This window comes from Hipposideros armiger, unplaced genomic scaffold (genome assembly GCF_001890085.2).
Source record: "Hipposideros armiger isolate ML-2016 unplaced genomic scaffold, ASM189008v1 scaffold_332, whole genome shotgun sequence".
Taxonomy (NCBI): domain Eukaryota; kingdom Metazoa; phylum Chordata; class Mammalia; order Chiroptera; family Hipposideridae; genus Hipposideros; species Hipposideros armiger.
In genome coordinates this window covers 172,174-196,942 of record NW_017731682.1, presented here as the reverse complement: position 1 = coordinate 196,942, position 24,769 = coordinate 172,174, and the positions used below count along the sequence as shown (strand labels likewise).

The 24,769-nt window shown below is 38.6% G+C and overlaps 1 protein-coding gene across 1 annotated transcript in view; it reads right to left on the bottom strand.

Annotated features, from left to right (window-relative positions):
- The window catches only part of TULP3 (TUB like protein 3), an 86,753-nt gene extending 63,293 nt beyond the window's left edge, over nucleotides 1-23,460 (bottom strand). The window contains exon 1 of the mRNA XM_019660988.1: nucleotides 23,343-23,460. Within this exon, the coding sequence (XP_019516533.1) occupies nucleotides 23,343-23,383 (41 nt within the window). The 5' untranslated portion in view covers nucleotides 23,384-23,460. The remainder of the gene's footprint in view (nucleotides 1-23,342) is intronic.
- Between the last annotated feature and the right edge of the window lie 1,309 nt (nucleotides 23,461-24,769).

Below are 24,769 nucleotides of genomic sequence, written 5' to 3'. Positions count from 1 at the left end.
CCCAGGAAGAGCGCAATGATGGTGCCAACTTGGGCCAGTGAAGCGACGTCCTCCACAACTAGACTGAAGAACAAAAAAGACAGCAACTTGTCTGTTCCCCTTCCCCCAATTCCCCAGCGCTGTTCCCAACCCCCAATTCCCCAATAAAAATCTTTAAAAAAAAAAAAGATGATCTAAGATCAGGCAAGCAACAAAAATATGCAAAATAAATAAGCATGTAAACTGGAGAATGAAACTTATGAATTAGATTTCAGTTACTCTGTTATTACTCTCTCAAGAGGGCCATAGGGCCCAAGGACCACAAAGCTCTTCTTTCTTGAGCAAAGGTGGGCAATTTGAGAAGCAAATGCTTGTCCTCACCTCCAACCTTATTCTAGAAAAATACACACTCTCTTCCTATCACAGAGGAACAGATATTTATCTTCCATAAAGTGAACTCTGATACTGGAACACTGATTCTGGCCTCTCTTCCCCCAAAATAAATATTGACTATTGCTCCTGTATCTTCAGCCTCTCCATCTCTAGATTCTTTCCTCAGCTCACAATCATTCATTAAAAAGATACCTTTCTAGACCTCATCTATCTAATAAAGCTATGAATCTATCTGCAGTTCCCATCATCAAGTAACTTAAGAATGAACACTTTATTGTCAGCATTTCAACTACAATTCACTTCTCAACTATTGTAATCTGGCTTTATTCCCTTATCATTTTTCTGAAACTCTTTTTCTAATTGCCAAAAGTAATAGCTTGTTTTCATTCTTCACTCCTGCATGACTTCTCTGAAGTATTTGACAAGAATAACTACTAGTTCCTTATTGAAACTCTTTCCTCCATTGTTTTCTTGAAAACTCCTTGGTTGTACTCTTACCTAACTGCCATACAGTCTCCTTTCATTAAATTCATTCAGCAAATACTAAGCATTGTTATACATACCAGCACAGAGTTAGGCAATAATGATACGGAAGTGAAAAGGAATTAGTCTCAGCCTTCATAATACTTATAATCTTTTATTTTCCGTTCTCCTCCATTCACTGATATAGCAGTCAGGATTACATGCTCACCTATAGGTCCCTCCTATGTCATCTAATCTATTTCCATGACTGTAACCCACAAATCTTTATCTCTAGCATCCATACTATAAACTGTGCCCAAATATCTGGTTGACCCCATGCACAAAACAGACTCCAAGCAATCCTGGTAAGACTAACAGGAGCAAATTGAGATTTCAGCTGCTGCCTTCCAACTGAGTTTGCAGTTAGAGTTCAGACAAGTGATCTGGCTCTTTAAATAAAAATCAACAATCTTCACAGAAAAATAACAGAATCCAGAGTCTTTACAAATTATCATTCATAAAATCCAAAACACAATTACTCCATATGTAAAGAAACAGGGAAAATATCAATAAAAATTATCCAATCTAAAGAACAGAAAGAACTGTTTTCTAAAACATGAACAGAGATTCAGGGACCTATGGGACAATATCAAAAAGTTTAATATATGTGTAATTAAAATAAGCACTGAAATTTTCCCAAGTTTGGTAAAAAACATAAATTCACAGATTCAAAAGTTCAATGAACCCCAAGAAAGATAAATGTACACACACACATAAACATACACACACACACACACACACACACACACACACACACACAGAGACACACACCCTAATTCAATGATCACTTTCTCTATGAAAAAGTCCTCAGGGAGGCCGGTTAGCTCAGTTGGTTAGAGCGCAGTGCTCATAACACCAAGGTTGCCAGTTTGATCCCCACATGGGCCACTGAGTTGTGCTCTCCACAACTAGATTGAAAAACAACTACCTGACTTGGAGCTGATGGGTTCTGGAAAAAATGTCCTCCACAACTAGACTGAAACAACTACTTGACTTGGAGATGATGGGTCCTGGAAAAACACACTGTTCCCCAATAAAATTAAAAAAAAAAAAAAAGCTTTAACAGGTCCTCAATTTTTCAATAATAATTTTGTCTCCTCTGCCTCAAAAGTATTTTAAACATTTCTAAATTCTATTTATATTATAATTATATATAAATTATACTTATCCTGAATATCCTGATGTTATGTTTATATCCATTTCCTACCCACTAGAGCAGTGACATTAAAAAATTGTTGGTAGTGAAATTGTTGGTAGTGAACTAAGAACTACACAGAGGGTGCCAAAAAAATGTATACACATTTTAAGAAAGGAAAAACGATATTAAAATTGTAATACTCAATATATACCAATAACAAGAAGTGAATACAAGTCATGTGTACACATTTTTTTTGGCACCCCTGGTATCATTCAATGTGATTTAGCACATATATACATATAAATGTGCATAAACACACATAGCTAACCTTTTTTTCCTTTTTAAAATTAATTTCAGGTGTACAAAACATAATAGACATTTACACACCTCACAAAGTGATAACCCCAACAACTCTACTACCCATCTGACACCATACATAGTTATTACAATACCATTGACTATATAGCTAATCTTTTAAAGAACTTTTTAAAACTTTAGAGAAAAAAAATCCCAGTATGCTATAAATGACAATGAATAAATTCACATCACAATGAATTTTTTTTCTATTTATTAAATTTATTGGGGTGACATAGGTTAGTAAAATTACATAGGCTTCAAGTGTACATTTCTATGATACATCATCTATCAATATATATTGTATAGTGTGTTCACCACCCAGAGTCACTTGTTCCATCACCATATATTTGACCCCCTTTCTCCTCTTCTACCACCACCCACCCGTGCCCTTACCCTCTGATAACCATTAACTGTTGTCAGTGTCTATGAGTTTTTGTTTCTTTGTCTGTCTTCCTTTGTTGCTTTCAGTTTTATATCCCACATATGAGTGAAGTAATATGGTTCTTGACTTTTTTTGTCTTATTTTGCTTAGCATGATACTCTCTAGATCCATCCATGTTGTTGCAAATGCCAGTATTTCATCTTTTCTTATGGTCAAGTAATATTCCATTGTGTATATACACCACATCTTCTTTATCCAATCATCTATGGAAGGACACTTTGGTTGTTCCCATGTCTTGGCCTCCATGAATAATGCTTCAATGAACATCAAGGTACATACATCTCTACAGATAAATGTTTTCAGATTTTGGGGGTACACACCCAGAAGAGGGATTGCTGGGTCATATGGTAATTCTATTCTTAATTTTTTGAGGAAACTCCATACTTTTTTCCATAGTGGCTGTGCCAATCTGCATTCCCACCAACAGTGTATGAGGGTTCCTTTTTCTCCACAGCCTCACCAACACTTGTTATTATTTGTTTTGTTGGTGAGAGTCATTCTAACTGGTGTGAGATGATATCTCATTGTGGTTTTTTTTTTTTTTAGCTGAGCCATCCTGCTACCTAGCGGCTGCTCAGCTCGGGCTGAACTCGAACTGCTGTTGCTCAGAGCTCAAACTCTTGAGCGAGCTCTTAACCAACTGAGCCACTCGGCCGGCCTCATTGTGGTTTTGATTTACATTTTCCTAATACCTAGTGAAGTTGAGCATATTTTCATATATCTGGTGGCCGTTTGTATGTCTTCTTGGGAGAAGTGTCTGTTCAGGTCCTCTGCTCATTTCTTAATTGGATTTCTTGGTTTGTTGTTGTTGTTGTTGTTGTTGTTGATGTTGTTTCCTGTCCTCCGAGTCTTAAGATCGGCAGCCACACTAGTCGTTTTTACCTGGCTGTTGGAGGCCCAATGTTTGTGTGACAGGAAAATATTATTGAAGGCCCGTGAGTGGGCAAGGCAAACAGAAAAGCACAAATCATATTTACCTCTCTTGTGTCCCGGGCGAGCCCCCAATAAACGATGTAGGATATTTCTTGTGCCGGGATCGTAGTCTCATGAAGCCGAAGAATGGAGACACGGACCAGAGAGGTAAAGTTTACAGCAGAGGATAGCTTATTAGAGTAGAAAGTAACAGCTCTCAAAACAAGAGGGGGTCCCAACTGGGTTGCCCAATATGAGTTCTTTATATATGAGGTCTGACAATTAAGTTCTGACAATTAAGTTCGTGAACTTCTTGGAACAATGTTGCTAACCTTTTGTGATATCAGAGAGCATTATTCATTATGAATTTGTACCAACTGGACAGTTAACCAAGTTTACTCTTTGGAAGTGCTGAAAAGGCTGCATGAAAAAGTTAGACAGCCTGAACTTTTCGCCAACAATTCATGGCTCTTGCATCACAACAATGCACCAGAGCTCACATGGCACTGTCTGTGAGGGAGTTTTTAGCCAGCAAACAAATAACTGTATTGGAACACCCTCCTTACTCACCTGATCTGGCCTCCAATGACATTTTTTTTTTTAAGATTTTATTGGGGAATTGGGAATTCCTTTCCCAATAAAATTGGGAGCAGCCAAGTTGTTGTCCTTCAATCTTTGTTGTGGAGGGTGCAGTTAACTCAGATCCAAGTCCAGTTACTATCTGGCTGCCCATCGGCAACTCGTGGCTGCTCAGCTCAATCTTAGTTGCGGGTGGGCACAGCCCACCATCCCATGCGGGAGTCGAAACAGAAACCTTGTTGCCAAGAGTGCAAGCTCTAACCACTGAGCTATCCAGCCGCCCATCAGCAGTGCAGGGCAGCTCAGCTCAAGATGCCGTGTTCAATCTTAGTTGAGGGTGGGCATAGCCCACCATCCCAAGTGGGAGTCAAACCGGCAACTTTTTTGTTAGGAGCACATGCTCTCACCAGCTGAGCCATCCTGCCACCTGTTGGCAGCTCAGCTCAGACGCAACTCACTGGCCCATGTGGGAATCAAACTGGCGACCCTGTTGCTCAGAGCTCGTGCTCTTAACCAACTGAGCCACTTGGCAGGCCTCCAATTATTTCTTTCTTTACCCAAAGATCAAGGAAATAGTAAAAGAAAGACATTTTGATGACATTCAGGACATCAAGGGTAATATGACAGCTCTGAGGGCCATTCCAGAAAGAGTTCCAAAACTGCTCTGAAAGGTGGACTAGGTGCTGGTGTTGGTACATAGCTTCCCAAGGGGAAAACTTCAAAGGAGACCACAGTAATATTCAGCATTGAGGTATGTAACACTTTTTCTAGGATGAGTTCATCCAAAATTAATTGTCCGACCTCGTATTTTGGATATTAGCTCCCTATCAGAGGCACTGTTTGCAAATATCTTCTCCCATTCGGTTAGTTATCTCTTTCTTTTGTTGATCATTTATTTTGCTGTGCAGAAGCTTTTTAGTTTGATATATCCCATTCATTTATTTTTGCTTTTACTTCCCCTGACTTTGAGGTCAAATTCATAAAATCCTCTCTGAATCCAAGGTCCATAAGTTTGGTACCTATGTTTTCTTCTATGCAATTTATTGTTTCAGGTCTTATGTTTAGGTCTTTGATCCATTTTAATTCTGATATATGGTAACAGATAGCAGTCTAGTGTCATTCTTTTGCACGTGGCTTTCCAATAGTCCCAGCACCATTTATTGAAAAGGCTTTCTTTTCTCCATTGTATATTTTTGGCTCCTTTGTCCAAAATTATCTGCCCATATATATGTGGGTTTATTTCTGTGTTTTCAATTCTATTATAAATTAGTTTCTTATCTTTCTCAGTATATATTTGTATACTTTTTTCTTTTTCTCAACCTCAGTTTATTAAGTTTTAAATTTACCATACAGTTAAATTGACTTTTTAAATGTATTATGAATTCGATGCACATAAAGATCTGCTGTGAACTCTGCAAAAACTCATTTTGGTCTATTTTTTTCAATTATTTTATATATATACTCATACATATCTCCTTTTATTGACAAAATTCGTATGTATATCATGTTTTAACAGATAAAGTACTCTATTCCACTGATAAGATGGGATCCTATAATTTTCCCTTTTTTTTTTTAAATTGGGGAATTGGGGGAGGGGAACAGTGTTGGGGAATTGGGGAGGAGGACCAGTCAAGTTGTTGTTCTTCAGTCTTAGCTGTGGAGGGTGCCAGTCGCCATCTGGCTGCCCGTCGGCAGCTTGTGGTCTCTAAGCTCAAGGTGCTGTGGGTGGGCGTAGCCACCATCCCATGCAGGAGTCGAACCAGCAGCCTCGTTGTTAAGAGCGCACGTGCTATCCACTGAACCATCCGGGTGGCAGCTCAGCTCAAGGTGCTGAGTTCAGTTTTAATTATGGGCGGGCATAGCCCACCATTGAACAGGCAGTCTTGTTGTTAGGAGCATGCCCTCACCAGCTGAGCCATTCTGCCACTTGTTGGCAGCTCAGTGGCAGCTCAGCTCGGGCGCAACGTCACTGGCCCATGTGGGAATTGAACCAGAAGTCCTGTTGCTCAGAGCTTGCACTCTTAAGCTAACTCTTAACCAACTGAGCAACTCGGCTGGCCCTCCCCTCTTTTAAATGTGGAACTTTTCCCTCTTTTTTGGTATCTTTACTCAGTAATGAGTATCTCTGTGCTTTAAAGTGAGATTTTCAAGTCAAAAGCCAAAAACTATACTATTATGGTTCCTTATATATAATTCTTCAAGATTGTTTTCCTCCATAATAGTACTTTATAAATTTATATTGCTACCAACAAGTTAATAACCTTTTTCTCTAACATCTTGACAATTTAGGATGTTATTTGTTAGGTTACTGATGCATTAAAGTAATTTAAGGTAATTGAATTTGCATATTTTAATTGCTAAGGAAGAGGACTATTTTACCATCTAATGAATAATTATTTCACCTGATACACATAATTGATCTACAACTGGGAAAAGTTTAGAAATAGATCCAGAAAGTCATATAACCAAAGACACAAAAGAAGTTCAACCTAACTACCCTTTACTGGTCACATAATCAAAATTCACAATATCTAAAGTATTTACAATGATCCTAAGTCATCCTTTTAAAATGTATTTTTCTATTAGAAAAGTAATTTGCTCCCTGATTTTAAAAATGTAAAAGTAAAAAAATATATATGCCACACAATAATTATGCATTCTTCTTTCTGTGTCATATATCAAAACTTTTTCCTTAAATTTGTATGCATAATTTTTTTAAAGATTTTTATTGGGGAATTGGGGGATGGGAACAGAGCTGGGGAATTGGGGGAAGGGGAACAGAGAAGTTGCTGTCCTTTTTGTTCTTCAGTCTAGTTGTGGAGGACGTTGCTTCACTGGCCCAAGTTGGCACCATCATTGCGCTCTTCCCGGGCGAGGCAGATCAGTCGCCGGCTTCTGGACAGCCGCTCACTGCAGCTGCTGGCCGCTCACGCCGGCTGCTGGCTACACACGGTAGCCCATGGCAACCCACTGCAGCAGAGGCTGCAGCCCACGCCATCGCCAGCGACTCACGGCAGCCCAGCTCCAGGTTGAGCTGTTGTTCAGCATCTTAGCTGTGGAGGGCAGTGTCACTGGCCCTCATGTGTGGGATCTGTACCGGGGCCCTCTGGCATCCCAAGCCAGCTCCTAACCAACGTGCCACTCGGCCGACCATGTATGCATAATTTTTAATGGCTGCATAATATTTTATCCATACCAATCTATTCCCATTGCTGGATATTTATATTGTTGCTACTTTTTTAATAAGAAATATTGCAGATATGTACATAGCCAAGAGAAATTAGTATATGTGTTCCCAAAAAGACTTGTGCAAGAATGTTCATAACACCCAAAAACTGAATCACAAGTCTATGAACAAGAGAACAGGTAGACAAATCATGGTATATTCATTCAATGGAATATTACTTAGCAATAAGAAAGATGTAAGTGGAAAGAGGCAAAGGGAACTTTCTGGGTGAGGGAAATGTTCTATAGCATAGGGAATCACACATACGTAAAATACTCATTGAGCTGTACAATTAAAATCTGTGTATTTTAATATGTATACATTATACTGCAACAATAAATGAATAAATAAGTTTAAATAAAACTTATATCTGTATTTCAAGGTTTTTTTTTCTTGAGGAGAATTCCCAGAAATTGAATGACTAAAGTTACAGAGTAGCCTTAAATCCTTTTTGGAACAAGAAGGCTGATGAAAGGGTATGAACTGTTTTATTGCCAAATGGCTTTCCAAACTACCTCAATTCATACTCCCTCCAGCAGTGCACTGCTGATCAGACATAAAGTGAAAATAATCTTTCTTGGTAGCCCACGTTTAGATAACCTGTTCAAGGGCATGAAAAAATAAGTTAATGTCCAAAGTCTCTCTTTTGTTAATTTAAAAACTTTTGTTTGATACACCACAGTCATCATCTTCAGAATTCTTTAATTTAGTTATCCCTTGACCATATCTATTCTAGCACCACAGATACCTTATCTTTGCTTTAAAAATATTTTTAATTTATTTAACCTCTTGTTCTTCTTTAAGTCTACAAGTTTCTTTACATTTTCCTTAAAATGGAAGTTTTCAAAACTGTCTATGAGATTAATATAAACCCAACCAACGTCAATTACAACAAACATTTAACAACAACAGAAATACAATAATAATAGACACATGTCGTAGGGGTAAAGGGAAAGAGAAATGTTCTACTACTTGCTAGGGAGAGTGCTACAGTCTTTATACAAGTAAATCGTATTTATTCTTCATATGAACCATGTAAAGTTGACATTATTTTCTTTATTTTATAGGTGCAAAAGGGTGCTTCCAAGAGATTAAGAAACACTGAACCTAGCCTAAGGTCACATAAATTAGAAAAAACAAAGCCAATGTCTTCTGCAAATATGTCCAACACCAAAGTCGGACTTTCCCTTTATGTCACCCTGCTTCTCAAAAAGTAACAGGTACACATCAACAAAATGATGGAAAAATATACATGATCATCTCAATTGATGCCGAAAAAGCATTTGACAAAAGTCAACACACTTTCATGATAAAAGCACTCACAAAATAGAGATGGGGGAAACCTTGTTGCTAAGAGCATACTCTCTAACCACTGACCCATCCAGACGCCCGGCAGCAGCTCAGGGCAGCTCAGCTCAAGGTGCCGTGTTCAATCTTAGTTGCGGGTGGGCGTAGTCCACCATCTCTTGCAGAAGTCAAACCAGCAACCTTGTTGTTAGGAGACGTGCCCTCACCACCTGAGCCATCCTGCTACCTGTTGGCAGCTCAGTGGCAGCTCAGCTTAGGCGCAGCTCACTGGCCCATGTGGGAGTTGAACTGGCGACCCTGTTGCTCAGAGCTTGCGCTCTTAACCAACTAAGCCACTCAGCCGGCACCATTACATACACTTTTGATGCTTTTGAATTTTGTACCATGTAAAGGCATTTTATTTTATTTTATTTTTTAAAGATTTTATTGGGGAGTTGGGGGGAGGGGAACAGCATTGGGGAATCGGGGAAGGGGAACAGGCAAGTTGTTGTCCTTTTGTTCTTCAGTCTAGTTGTGGAGGACATTGCTTCACTAGCCCATGTTGGTATTGTCATTGCGCTCTTCCCGGGTGAGGCAGATCGGTCACAAGCCACTGGACGGCCGCTCACAGCCGCTCATGGCAGCTCACACCAGCTGCTGGCCGCTCACACTGGCTGCCGGCCACACACGGTAGCTTTGGCAACCCACCGCAGCCCCACTGCAGCCTACACCGTCGCCAGCGACTCAGGGCAGCCCAGCTCCAGGTCAAGCTGTTGTTCACCATCTTAGCTGTAGAGGGCAGTGTCACTGGCCCCCATGTGGGATCCGAACCGGGGCTCTGCTGCTCAGAGCTTGCATCCCAAGCCAGCTCTTAACCAACGCACCACTCAGCCGGCCCAAAGCACTTAAAAAATATACATTATAAGTAAACTTTCTGGCCCATTTAACGTGACTGAAAATAAAACAATTTGAAATGATAAATGGTTGAAATCACTATAGGAGGCAGCAATGTCCTGCTATGAATTAATCAATCCTTGTCTGAGTTACAAGCACATACACCTGATCTGTGCTAACTTCGGCACTTGCTCACTCAAAATATACTCAAAGGCTCCAAATGGTTGCATTTTAAAATGAAAAAAATGACTTTAAATTGTGTTGATCATTTTTAAACTAGAAATTGAAACTGATGCCATTATCACAGTCAGCAATATGAACTCCCGAAACACCCTCAGGAGATACTTGCTCAGCTTTGGATGGACACTAGACATTTCTGGCAGTGGTCTATTAAGGAAGCAGGTGCACACCTATGGTTCAAGTGCAAGCTTGTGCGTAATGAAGCTAAATTTATCCACATCAGTGTCTTTTATACAGTGTTTATGCTACAGCTGTGGTGTCTGGAGACAGACTCTACACTTCTCTGGGAATTCTCTTGTTTTCACTACAACAGAGCAACTACCAAAACAATGCCTCTGATAAGCTCTTAAGTGACACTTTCATGACTTTAGAGACAACACTTCCAACACTCAAAAGAAGAGCAAAATTACAACAACAAAAAACTCACAGACATCAATTCTTTCTAACATTACTAGTGAGACGTGATGCACACAACACAGAGGATATGAAATAAATATTCGATAAGTAAATGAATTTTAAAGTTACATGAAAAAGACCCCTCTCACTTACGCCTTAAAGAAATATTCTAGTTCATCATCTCTTGCTTTGACTTTGCAAAGTAGGTAAAAATTAGATATCATCATCCCCATTTGATAGCTGTAAGGCTACAGGAAATAAGAAAATGACAAGTGATCATCTGCTTACCTTCCTAAGTATGAGATATAATTTCAATACAGGTAAGCCTAAAACCATTTTGTTCAAAAAAGGAAAAAACTTTGACTGATTTTTAGTTTTAAACCTTGGATAAATCTTTCACAGATTTAGTAAAACAGTAACTACCCAATTGGCTATACATATTACAATAGTCTTTTTTTTTTTTAAGACATCCAGCACAAATTTTAATTAGAGTGGTATACCAGGACAACAGTAGAAAACCAGTTCTGGACTGGCCAAGTGGTGCATTGGTTGGGAGTTGGCTTGGGACACCAGCTCTAAGCAGCAGGGCCCCGTTCAGATCCTACATGAGGGCCAGTGATGCTGCGCCCTCTACAGCTAAGATGGTGAACAACAGCTCAACCTGGAGCTGAACTGCTGTGAGTAGCCAGAGACAGAGTGGGCTGCAGTGGGGCTGGCAGGCAGCGGGCATGAGCTTTTGTGAGCCGCCTTAAGCGGCCATCCAATGGCGGGCAAGCGACTGCCTCACTCGGAAGGAGCGCAATGATGATGCCAACTTGGGCCAGTGAAGCAACGTCCTCCACAACTAGACTGAAGAACAGAAGGACAGCAACTTGTCTGTTCTCCTCCCCCAAGTCCCCAGTAAAATCTTTTTAAAAAATAAGAAAGAAAACCAATTCTGGCTGTGGGCAACAGAGTTAAAGATTACATAGGAAATTTATGAATGACCTATGCTAACCAAAATAGGCATCAATTGTCAGTACAAATAAGAACCACCATAGTCTTTTAAAAAGTAAATCTCAGAGATGCAATCAACCCTGTTGCTGAGGTAATAGAGGCTTCTGCTCTATTCTTCTTTGGTTTTTTCATTTATTTTTCTCTGTCAATTATATACTTAATTAGGACAATGTTTCAAACTATACTCAGTATCAGTTACATCACATAACAGACCTTTTGCTTTGTTAGACAGGAATAATCAGTCTGAGATTGTATACGAAAAAAGCTGGCAGCAGTGATTTTTAAACACATTCTTAAATTTTAGCTCACTGTGCTGCTAATTCTTTTATCAAAGCACATGAAAACCAAACAATGATGATTAATCTTAACACCTCCAAGGTGGTACATCTTCCTATTATACATTCAATTATACTTTGGTAACCAGAACTCTTGCACCTGTCAATCAAAATTCCTTGTATTATATACTTTTGATAAAAATTTTGTGGTCATTTCCTATCACAATTGCCAGTAAAAATCTTGAACTCAACAATGTGCTTTGTTTCATCTACAAGGCTATAATAATGTTAGCTATATAATCTTGGCTACCATTGTTCCTACTTTCATAAGTAAATTTGCTGTTAGTTGTTGAATTTTGCTTGAGTTGGCTTTATATTCTTGGTCTCACCCTCAGCTGTACACCCACTTTATCACCAGTAAATACTAAGTACCGAATGTGTACTCATCATGTACATACAAGGGACTGAGCAACAAGAATTAATAATAATTGCTGCACTTCAAAATGGGTATTCATCATCTGAAGAAAAGTTTATAACCTTTTTGGAGAGAAATTTAGCAACCTCTACCAAAATTTAAACTCTGCATCCCTAAACATACAAAATATTAGGCCAAATATACAAAGATACATGTAACAAGGATGTTATTGCTTTCAATAGGAAAAAAACTGAGCATAATACATTCTCTGTCAATAGGTGAGCAATTAATAAGATATATGAGTGTCTTCAGTTGTGTGGTCCTGGATGCCTCGCTGCCTCGATGTCCTGAATCAATTCAAAATGTTTACCTTTCATGGTCATTTTGACTTTGGGGAAGAGCCAGAAATCTCATGGTGCCAGATCTGGTGAAGAGGTGAATGAGGACAAACCATAATGTTTTTGACAGAAATTGCCATACCAGAAGTGATTGGTGACATGAAGCACTGTCATGATGGAGGATGAAGTAAAGACACTCACAAAAGAGGACTTCCAGAACTGCTTCAGAAAGTGGCAAGAATGATGGGATAAGTGTGTTCGAAGTCAGGCAGAGTATTTTGAGGGGGATTAATGGCAATGTCTTTTACTGTAATAAATTTTTTTATTTAAACATTCACCATATCTTTTGATATCTTTACAAATAAATGTTTTCAAAATTTTCAGGGTTATATGGTAGCTCTATTCTTTTTGAGAGGCTTCTTTACTATTTTCCATAGTAGCTGTACCAATTTACATTCCCACCAGCAGTGCATGAGGGGTCCTTTTTCTCCACAGACTCTTCAACACTGGTTATTTCTTGTCTTATTGATAATAGCCATTCTAAACAGTGTGAGGTGGTATCTCATTGTGGTTTCGATTTGCATTTCCCTTATGGTTAATGAAGTTGAGCATCTTTTTATATATCGGTTGGCCATTTCTATGTTTTCTTGGGAAAAGTGTCTGTTCATGTCCTTTGCCCATTTTCAATAGGATTGTTTGGTGGTTATTTTTGTTGTTGTTGAGTTGTATGAGCTCTTTATATAATTTGGATATTAGCCCCTTATTGGAGGTATTGTTTGCAAATGTCTCCTATTTGGTTAGTTGCCATTTTGTTCATCGTTTCTTTGCTGCACAGAAGCTTTTTAGTTTGATGTAGTCCCATTTATTTATTTTGCTTTTATTTCCCTTGCCTCTGAGGTCAAGTTCATAAAATCTTCTCTGAGTCCAAGGTTCACAAGTTCAGTATCTATATTTTCTTCTATGTATTTCATTGTTTCATGTCTTATATTTAGATCTTTGATCCATTTTGAGCTCATTTTTGTGTATGGTATCAAATAGCAGTCTAGTTTTTTTCCTTTGTATGTGGCTTTCCAATTTTCCCAACACTATTTAGTGAAGAGGCTTTCTCTTCTGTATTGAATGTTTTTGACTCATTTGTTGAAAATTAGTTGCCCATATACATGTGGGTTTATTTTGGGGCTGTCAACCTTATTCCATTGTCTGTGTCTGTTTTTCTGCCAATAACGTACTATTTTGATTATTGTAGCTTTGTAGTATAAAGTCAGGAAGTGTGATACCTCTGGCTTTGTTTGTTTAGGATTGCTTTGGCTATTCAGGGTCTTTGGTGGTTCTATACAAATTTGAGAATTTTTTTGTTCTATTTCTGTGAAAAATGCCATTGGGATTTTGATGGGGATTGCAATAAATCTGTATATTGCTTTAGGTAATATGGTCATTTTAACTATGTTGATTCTTCCAATCCATGAACACAGAATATCTTTCCATTTCTTTGTGGCTTCTTCAATTTCTTTCAACAGTGCCTTTTAGTTTTCAGTGTTGAAGTCTTTCACATCCTTTGTTAAGTTTATTGCTACATATTTTTGTTGTTGTTGCAGTTGCTATTGGAATTGTTTTCTTCGTTTCTTTTTCTGGTATTTCATTGTTAATATACAGAAATGCAATGGAATTTTGTACATTGATTTTTGTATCCTGCAACTTTACTGTATTTGTTTATTGTTTCTATTAGTTTTTTTCATGGAGTCTTTAGGGTTTTCTATGTATAGAATCATGTCAAAAGTAACAATTTTACTTTTTTGGGGTGCCTTTTATTTCTCTCTTTTGCCTGATTGCTCTGGCTAGGACACCCGTATTATGTTAAATGACAGTGGTAAGAGTGGGCATCCTTGTCTTGTTCCTAATTTTAAAGGAAAAGCTTTCTGTTTTTCATCATTGAGTATGATTTTAGTTGAGGTTTTGTCAAATATGGCCTTTATTACAGTGAGGTACTTTCCTTCTAAACCCATTTTATTGTGTGTTTTTTTCTTTATCATAAATGGATGTTGTATCTTGTCACATACTTTTTCTGCATCTGTTGATACGATCATATGTGTCTATCTTTTTTACTATAGCCATCCTAGTGGATGTGAAATAGTATCTCATTGTGGTTTTTATTTGCATTTCTGTAATGATAAATAATGAGCATTTTTTCATGTGCTTATTGGTCATTCCTATATCTTTAGAGAAATGTTTATTCATTTACTTTGCTCATTTTTAAATTGGGTTATTTGTCTTTTTATTATTTAGTTGTAAGAGGTCTTCATGTTTTGGATACAAGTCCCTGTCAGATGAATGATTTGCAAATATTACCTCTCAAGTGTGTGGACTGTCTCTTCACTTCTTGATGGTCTCATTTGATGTGCAAACATTTTTTATTCTGAGGTTGTCCAATTTGTTAATTTTTCTTTTTATGCCTTTTGCTTTTGGTGTTATATCTAAAAAATCATTGCCTAGCCCAGACTTAGAAAGATTTATTCCTATATTTTTTTCTAGAGGTTTTAAAGTTTTAGCTCTTACATTTCAGTCTTTGATTCATTTTGAGTTAATATTCATGCATGCTCTGGGGTAGGGATCCAAATTCAGGTAGGGGTCCAAATCCTTTTTTTTTTTTTTTTTTTTGCATGTGGACATCCAGTTGCCCTAAAGCTATTTGTTGAAAAAACTATTCTGGGCATATTTTTTAAACGAAGTGTCACAAACTGCTTTACAACTTAGTACTTCTAGATCCATCTCATTCTTTTTAATGATCACAAAATATTATTTTTCATAAATATGATATTATTAACCCATGTCACCTCAATAAACAGTCTGACAGTTCCTCAAATTGTAAAACGCAAAGTTACCATATGACCCAACAACTTCACTTGGGCATATATGCAAAAGAAATGAAAATGTATGTCCACATAAAGACTTGTACACTAATGTTCGCAGCAACACTAATCATAATAGTCAAAAAGTAGAAATAACTCAAATACCCATCAAGTAATGAATGGACAAACGAAACATGATATAGCCATACAAGAAACTATTATTCAGCAATAAAAAGGAATGAAGTACTGATACACACAACATATAACATGAATAAACCTCAATAACAGTATATAGCAACATAAATAAACCTCAGTAACATTTTGCTAAGTCAAAGAACACAGTCACAAATACCACGATTATATTTATATGAAATGTTCAGATTATGTAAATCCATTGAGACCTAAGGTAAATTAGTGGTTGTCTTGGGCTAGGAGTGGGGGAGGGAAAAAGGGGAACAACTGGAAATGGTAAGTTTCTTGGGGGGGGGGTGCTAATGTTCTAAGATTAGATTTTTGTAATAGTTGCAAAACTGCAAATTTGCTAAGAGCTACTAAATTGCACATTTAACATGGGTGAAATTTCTGGTATGTAAATTATACCTCAATATAATTATTAAAAAATAAGGTTCAGGGCAGGCCGAGTGGCACATTGGTTGGAGCTGGCTTGGGATGCCAGAGGGCCCCGGTTCGGATCCCACATATGAGGGCCAGTGACACTGCCCTCTACAGCTAAGATGCTGAACAACAGCTCAATCTGGAGCTGGGCTGCTGTGAGTCGCCGGCAATGGTGTAGGCTGCAGCCTCTGCTGCAGTGGGTTGCCATGGGCTACCGTGTGTAGCCAGCAGCCAGCGTGAGCGGCCAGCAGCTCTGTGAGCGGCCGTCCAGAAGCCGGCGACTGATCTGCCTCGCCCGGGAAGAGCGCAATGATGGTGCCAACTTGGGCCAGTGAAGCAACATCTTCTAGACTGAACTAGACTGAAGAACAAAAGGACAGCAACTTGTCTGTTCTCCTTCCCCCAATTCCCCAGTGCTGTTCCCATCCCCCAATTCCCCAATTTAAAATAAAAAAATTAAAAAATAAGGTTCAGTGTATATATTGTATTTGGGGTATATAAATATTACTTATATTTTTGTAAGGGGGGGGGGAGATGTCTGTGATGCCTACAGGCATAGAAGAATTCCAGAAGGATATATACAAACTGTTAACAATAGTTACCTCAAAGGTAGGGTTTCAAAAAAACTTATTATCCAAAGCAGACATTTTTGAGAGTAAAACAGAGTATTAGTAATTATACCAACTAGACCAGTTGTAAATTAGGGAGACAAGCATAGCAGAACAGGAAGGCTTCCCATATCCCACATGGTTTACTTTTGTGATTTCATAGAACCAATCACCAATCATTACTCACCTCCAGTTTATGGACATGTGACTAGCCCTTAAATTCTAATTGTGTACCTAAGAATCTATTACTGGCATACTGATGTTTATGTAGATTAGTATAAGCAATATTTCCATCAAAGTGTGTCTAACAGCCAGAGATTTCATGATCCCAATGAAATTGGGAAGGAAGGAAGGGGGTAAAACCCAAAGAGACCATCTACAGAACAATCTATCTTTAGAACCTCAAGTTTTATCTTGAAAATTAATTTAATTTTGCATCCTATTCAATAATGTAACTGACTCTACTTTAATATAAAAACTCCCACTCCTCTCTTATAATAATATTCATTAAATGAATAACTATGACCTTTCAGGAAGAAACAATCTTGTGACTTAGCACAGGGGTCTGCAGCCTGTTTTATATTGCCTGTGGGCTAAGAATGGATTTTACATTTTAAAAGGGTTTAAAAAATTCAGAAGGATAATATTTTATGATATATAAAAGTAATATGAAATTCAAATTTCAGTGGCTATAAACAATCATAAAAAGCCATGCTCGTTCGTTTCTGGCTCATTCATTTATGTATCATCTATGGCTTCTATGGCCCTACAATAGAAAAGGTGAGTAGTTGGGACAGAGACCAAATGGCCCACAAAACCTAAAATATTTAGCATCTAGCTCTTTACAAAGAAGGCTTGCTGATCCCTGGCTTAGCATATGTTAGCTCAAACTGTGGGGTCAAATTCCCCATTTAGAGGAGCACAGGTGTGTGGTTAGAGCAGTTTCCACCACAACTTTCCCTTGTGGAGCCTGAAGTTTCCTCATCCACAAAATCAGGATAATGACACTTAATTCATAAAGTTATTGTGAACATTAATTCATAAGGTTATTGGGAGGATTAAATGAGATTTAGCCCATAGTTAGCACTCAATAAACGCAACAACTACTACTGTATAAGGTTTTTGCTCTGCATTACAACTTTTTTAATACTACAAATAAATGTATTACTTTAATCTTGTCTTCATTCACAAGACCTTAATAATTTCATCTGATATTATCACCTTTTAAAAGCTTCTTGGTAGCCTTTCTAATGTTGGAAGGCTAGACATTTTTAGAATTCTCCTTGTATTAAATAAATCTTCAAAACTTTGAATTTTTATTGATACTGAAACACTGTTAACATGTTGTCATGTTGCCAGTTGCCATGCAGTTCCATTTAGTGAATAATTACTGTGTGCCTGAAACTACATTACAATCTTTACATATTATTTCATCTAATTCTTACAATAAACCTACAAACCCATTTTACAGAAGTATCTGAAACTCAGAGATGATGCTGTTTGCTCAAGGTCACATAGCTGATCAGTGAAAGATCTAGAATTCAATCACAAGTCTCACTGCCATCTATCTCAGCATGCTAAATGGCACCACTGACCACATATATTCAAATGGTCAGCACAGAGTCTGGAATTCCATTATTATGGTATTGCAATAAGTCTGCCAAGAATCTTTTCGGTAAAAATGCCAGTTCACCTGGCACTTTTAAGTAGCAGAATTTCCAAGCTGATAAATGGATTTTAAAGAAGCCCTTCTTCAAGAAGGAGATGATTACATGATTACAGTATATATGTATAGTGAAAGAGTCATCAGATTTCATTGTGTCTGGTGGGGCAATAGCTATGAATAAAGTAAATGTCTGTAAGTCAATTGACAAATAGATTCACATTGTCCAAATCCTAAACGAGATACCTAGAACACATCTGGCTAGAACAAAACATTGCTTCTGGGGAAAAGCACACAAATCAAATTAGAACTGCCTGAAAAGACTCCTTTGGAATCTATCTTTCCTCATCTGAGGAGAAATGTTAGTATTCTAGGCTCAGCTGTCTTTTACTTGAATGACTCCACAATCTCAAACTAACTTAATTGAAGCTACAGAGTGAAAATCCATTTCCTAAGAGGCCCATTTAGTAGAGACAACCAAAAAGACAGAATTGCTTGGGGAGGGAGGCAATGGGAAGGAAAAGTTGGCAACTGATTAGATCTTTCATTTGACTCCAAAAAATGCAGTGAGGGAAATTACTTTAGAGAGAACCCTCTTCATTTTGCTTGTCTCACATAGCAAACTCAAAAAGCATTCTTTTAAGTGAAGCAAACAGAAACATTATTTAAAATGTATGATTTGATCCAGAAATTGAAAGGATCTATTCTTTATAGATTTAAAATGGGACACTACTCAAAATCTAAGTTCATTCTGCCTTTTGCCCGATTCTTTTTTACTCAGGGGTTGCATTTTCTCTCTTCATACATGCTACTATTTCCCTTCTCTTTCTTGTGGAAAGATTGAAGTCCATTCCTTTGCCTAACAATACCAAATAAATATTTCCACTCCTTTCCATTGGATAAAATGAATACTCATTTTACTTCCATAAAATGTCTGATTTCTTCAACTGCTCTCCCTAAAAATAATTAGAAGGCAGTCGGTATCAGCTGTTATCATTTATATGCACAAATGGCATCCAGAGTATGTGGAATAGGTATTTTGATAATACATGAGAAAAAGAAAAGAGGAGACTAGAAACCAAAAGTCTGAATTTTACTTTTAACTATACCATTTACTTGTCATGTAACCTTAGGTATTCCACACACTTTCTGAGCCTTAATTTCCCCATTTATAAAATAAAAATAATAACTCCAGCCCTTCCCTCTTCAGTGTTAGAAAGCTCAAAAGAGATCAAATATGTGCAAGCACTATGAACACTGCAAAAGATAAACAAATAAAAGCCATTATTATTGATCATTTTATCTTGACAGATCTTTTCTGTTTAAAAACACAGCTTAAGAATTTTACTTATACAGCTGAAACTAATTCTAAAAAATGTGTATTTCACAAAAAATAATTTAAAAAAAAAAGAATTTTACTCAGTCAAAATACTCTCCACTTTGCCTCTAACATATATCACATATCAAATCAGCGTAACAAAATTACATTAAGTTTCAACAAGGAAACAAGTCAATCCTCTATTAAATTTGTTTCATTCTAAAACCTAAAGTCAAAGGCAAACTATAGATTTATTGACGTTTCTTCCTGCAAAACTAAATACAATTATTTATTTTTCCAGAAGCTTGTCTGGAAAATAATTCTTATTTTCTTCTTATAGTCCTATTTTCTATATACAGAGGGTGCCAAAAAAAAAGTATACACATTTTAAGAAAAAAATGTATTAAAATTACGCTGATGGTAACCACTTTGAGCACCTCTTGTAATTGCAGAAGTCAAACATGACTTGTATTCATCTTTTGTTATCAATATATTACAATTTTAATACAGTTTTTCCTTTTTTAAAATGTGTATACACTTTTTGGCACCCTCTGTATTAATTATTGTAGAAAAAAATTAAAACTTGCAACAACTATAGTTCATATTCTAAAAATAAATCTTGCCTATGATGAAAGTAGACAGGAGAGTTTAGATTATTACACCCTACCCTGAAACTCAAAATCATAAAATTTTAAGTCTGGGAAAGGATTACTTAACACATAGAATATTTTGTTAACCTACCAATTAATGAACCAGGTGACATGGAGACAATGAGAAAAGACATACTTTTCACTGAATAGCATTTTGTATCTTTGAAGTTTGAGCCATGTGCAGTTAAAATATATATGTCACTTTATTAATTCGTTATAAATCACTGAGGGAATCCAAAGCAGCCCTCATTTTTCAGAGGAGAAAACTGAAGCCAAAAGAGGTGAGCTGCTCAGGACCACGCTGTGAGAGAAAGAAAAAGCTGGGACTGGAACTCAGGAACCCAATGGAAGCTTCCAGTGTTTCACCCTTTATCACAATGCCATGTGGTAAAACAGCAAGTGCCACCTTCTTATAAACAATAAAAGGACTACTATAATTATTTTCAGAACTGTGATCCTCCAGAGGTCCTGTGGCTCATATGATACATTGCTCATCATTAATGTTTTCACAGAACTTCTAAAGCAAAGAAAGGGGTAGAGATGACAATCCCACTATCAAGACTCACACCAAGTATTAAATGAGTGAATAAATCAGCATATGGATAATGTGTCTTCTCTCAGGCATAAGTGGACTTAAGCGTTAACCAGGTCAGGAGAACGTTGCCGCTTTCATTATTACCAACTAAGGATGTCTGATGAGGCCGAATAGATTCAGCAGTACAAAGAGTTTATTCCTAGTGAATTGATTTAGAGGATATAGAACAAATGGAGACGACAGAAAATTCTTGTTTGAAAGAAGCCTTAACAATTCCACTGTGGAACTACTCGCAAATAGGAGAACTAAGGGAATTATCAAGGCCCCTTCTAGTCCTAAAGTCCTCAAATACGGAGAAGACAGCTTTAACTACTCCTCTGAGTAATTCAAGCATACTTTTCCTCTTGCTAAGAAGAAATATTAACCTTTTCTTTCAATGGGGACAGAGCCAGAGGAAACAGAAGAGTTTACACAGAAAAGATGATGAGAAGCTAGAAAGGGAAACTATTCCAAAAAATACCTGAGTCTGTCTGCTCGGACAGAAGGATCTTAGAAGAGAGGAAATTTATTACAGGGATTATTCTTTCCTTTCTAGGTCTGTATGTAGCCTTCACCATTGGAGAATTACACGCATGTTAGATGTCACTGGGCCTTTACTGTACCTTCTAATATTTGCCCAACATACAGTAGTCATGTATTAGTTAATCTAAGTATTTTTAAGCACTGGGTAAGTCTGTTTGCCAACAATTTGTTGATCTGATGAAACATTTTAAAAAGGGAAAACAAGAGAAACGATAACGAGCCTGGCCAAGACATAACCTCCAGCCACCATTATCGTTCATATTTCTAAACAGAAATCATGGCATATGGATAAACCACAGATTAGGACTTTCTTAGTCAACCCTAGGTCACAAGGTCACATCACACTGAGAAGTTTCTCACCACAACTTCAATTCTTGATCAGGAACTAAAGGCCAGAGAGAGCTCAAATTCCAGCACAAGCCAACCACTGTCATCTACAGGGAATCTCTCATGTCAAATGCTTAGTCTCAGCAAAGGTCCTCAGGGTGTTGTTTCAAATTCCATCTCCAATTTTCACTAAATGTTTCAGATATAGAAAAATATTTGAAGTGCATTTGTTAATAATGTGTCTACTTTGTTGAAAATAAATCTGCCTCATGGTAAAACAGTCACATAATTCAAAGAAAGGAAAAAAAAATCTCAGGAAACTAAAAAGTCAGATGTTACACTTCACATTGAAAGGTATTAATGCCAAAAACTCCTATCGATGTATTTCATGGAAAACATTAAACACACAACCCGGAGCCAAAAAACAAGACATTCCACTCTCTCTCTCAACAACAAATGAGTTAAACAGTAATAGAGGCTGCGTTAATATTACCTAGGGCAGGAGAAACATTTGGTGACTCACACATTCCCCTTTGATGTCAACTTCTAAATTAAAGACCTGGTTTCTTTGGGAAGAAGACTAGGAAAACTTTTAAAATTATCCCTTGAAACTTCAGGTCCAATAAATTAACCATTCTCAATTTCAAAGTCAATTCCATCTTTCCCCCCCAAAAAATCATGAGTCATATCAAACATCTTATACCCATGAAATTTACTGCCTTAAATTCACTTAATATTTACTGAGTGCCCACAACTGAAGAAATACCATCCGAATTCAACGAAATCGCTCAATTTTAACTTTACATCCTCCGAGCATCTCCATATTTATACTTGTGAATGTAGACTATTTTTCTGTCGACTTGGAAAAAAGTGCAGTGAACAAATTCCACACAGCAGTTATTACGTAAATAAAACCTGATGAAAGAAAGTGGGTGTTCTTTACCCTAATGCCTCCTTCGCGACGTTTTTAAATGGTTTAGAATTGTTTAAATACCTATTATTCTAAATATCGGACTAAATCCTTACATGCTAAATCTTTATTTGCCGTGGTAATGGCCTAAAAAGAGAACAGAGTTGAGGCGTATGATTTAAATCTTCAAACAATACCAAAGTTTTAAACCAGTGATTTCGCGCCGCTCCCCATTAACTTTTCATTAACCTGGCAAAAAAGACATTGAAATGCTTAGATTTCGGGTCGTTTTATTTCTGGCCAAGGCATAAAAAAGGGACATGGAAGAGAAAGAGGAGCAAAAACAAGGAGTATGGTACGTTGCAAGCAAGACAGCCAATCCTGAATAAGAGATAATTGCTACAAAGCACATAGAAGCAAAAGAAGAATAGTTTTGCGTTTTCAGCCCTCGAACTCTGTTCCAGAATTCAGCACTGCCTGCCAAAAGCAATGGCATTAGAGCAAATTATTAAATTTCGCTTCGATGGCCTGGGGAAAGACTTCATCCAATCTCGTTTATGGCACTCCTGGGCGGTGCGTGAGGCGCAGGGCTAACGCATTTTGAGAAAGCGAGGCCCACAGAGAACAGGGCGAGCTCTCAACGAAAACTCCAAGAGTTTCCCAAGCAGGGACTGAACACCAAGTCCCAGCTCCCAGTGCAGCCGCCGCTCCCCACCGCTCTCCTGGGAAAAGGAAGGGGTCCTCCGCCGCGGAGGGGAGAGGAGGCTGCAAATCCGTCCCCTCCGTCCTGGACCTGAGCCCACCGCCCTTTCCTTCAGAGCTTCCAGAGAGGACCTCCACTGTCTCCCTTCGGCCCTCCGCCCCGCTCAAGACGAGACCAGCCACCACCCCTTTCTGACCTGTTCCCGCGGGGTCCGAGTCGGCAGCGCGACACCTCCATCACCGCAGCTCAGAAAGTGGCCACCACGTCCAGAACCCGCCACCTACTCGGCTGCTAGGGTGGCACGTCTGACCAGCAACCGGCCCCGCCCCCTGACAACCGCACCACGCACTGTCGCCACCGCCTATTGGCCCACGGGCAGCCGCTCCTCTCTTATTGGCTCTTGCCGCGTTGCGGGAGGGTATCTAAGGAACAGCCAGCGTTAAAGGCGCCTGCGCCCGCACAGGGATGACTCGCTAGCTCTGGATCCATGTAACGTTCGCTGAACCGGGAAGGGGCCGAGGTGGAAGGGGAGAAGATGTGTTTCCGTCAGCGGCGTTGGCTTCTCGCGGGGGGGAAGCCATTCTGTCGGAGGAGCCGCCCAGCACCCACTAACCGCCGCGACACATGGAACGGCCTCCCCGCACCCCCGCCGTTTGCACACAGAAACCACCCAGAGCGCTTCCCGAGGTCTGTCATGTTAGGACTTACAGACTTCTGCCGTCTCCTTCATAGTCGGATCCTTTCCAGACATACCAGAGCCTTCTTAGGAACCACGCTTGTAGCCTCTCCAGGAGTCATTCCCAATGAAATGCATCTTAGAGTTACCTGCTCTGGCACTCCAACAGCACAGAACTCCTTCAGCCTCCCCGACTCCAGCCCAAGCTTTTTAAAGCATTCCTAGACCTGCTCTACAGACTTTTCTAAGAATCTTTACTATTTACCTATGGACCATCTTCAAACATCCGAACACCTTAAGGAAATCCACTATCTAAATCTGTACTCTCGTTTCCAATAAATCTTGTCCCCAATCATCATTTCCTTTCTCACCACCAACTTACATACAGCATTATAGCCCCTACAAAACATCCTGACAAAAGTTATCGCAAATTGAGTTTAGTTTATAGCATTCCAAGGTCAAAGTTGTTTCCACATTGCTTTTGAATTTCTAAGAGGCCTAGAAGTTGGCACAAGCTAGGAGGGCAGAGCACTGCACTTGCCAGCTCAGTCTCCACTCACTGTGTGACCCTGAACATGGTTCATTATTTGTGCTTCAAATTCCCATCTATAAAATAAACAGAATAATCCTTGCTTGGCTAACTGAGGCTGGACCTGACACAGTAGGTTCTGATAGCTGAATGAATGGAGCTGCATGAGATGCTATTTGTGTTGGTCAAAGGACAATGGAGACATTTTGTTGACTGGGCAGTACTGCACTAACATTTTCGCTGCAACGTTTGCCTATAGTAGAATGATATTTCCGTGGCGCTGACTGCAGTGTTTGACTTTACCCCACGAGCTCAGTGCTCCAGTGTCACGTCCTGCGTGGCAAGGGCAAATGGGACACGAGAGGGGCGGCGCAGATTGAATAAGAACAAGAGACAGAAGTAAGATTTAAGAGCGAGA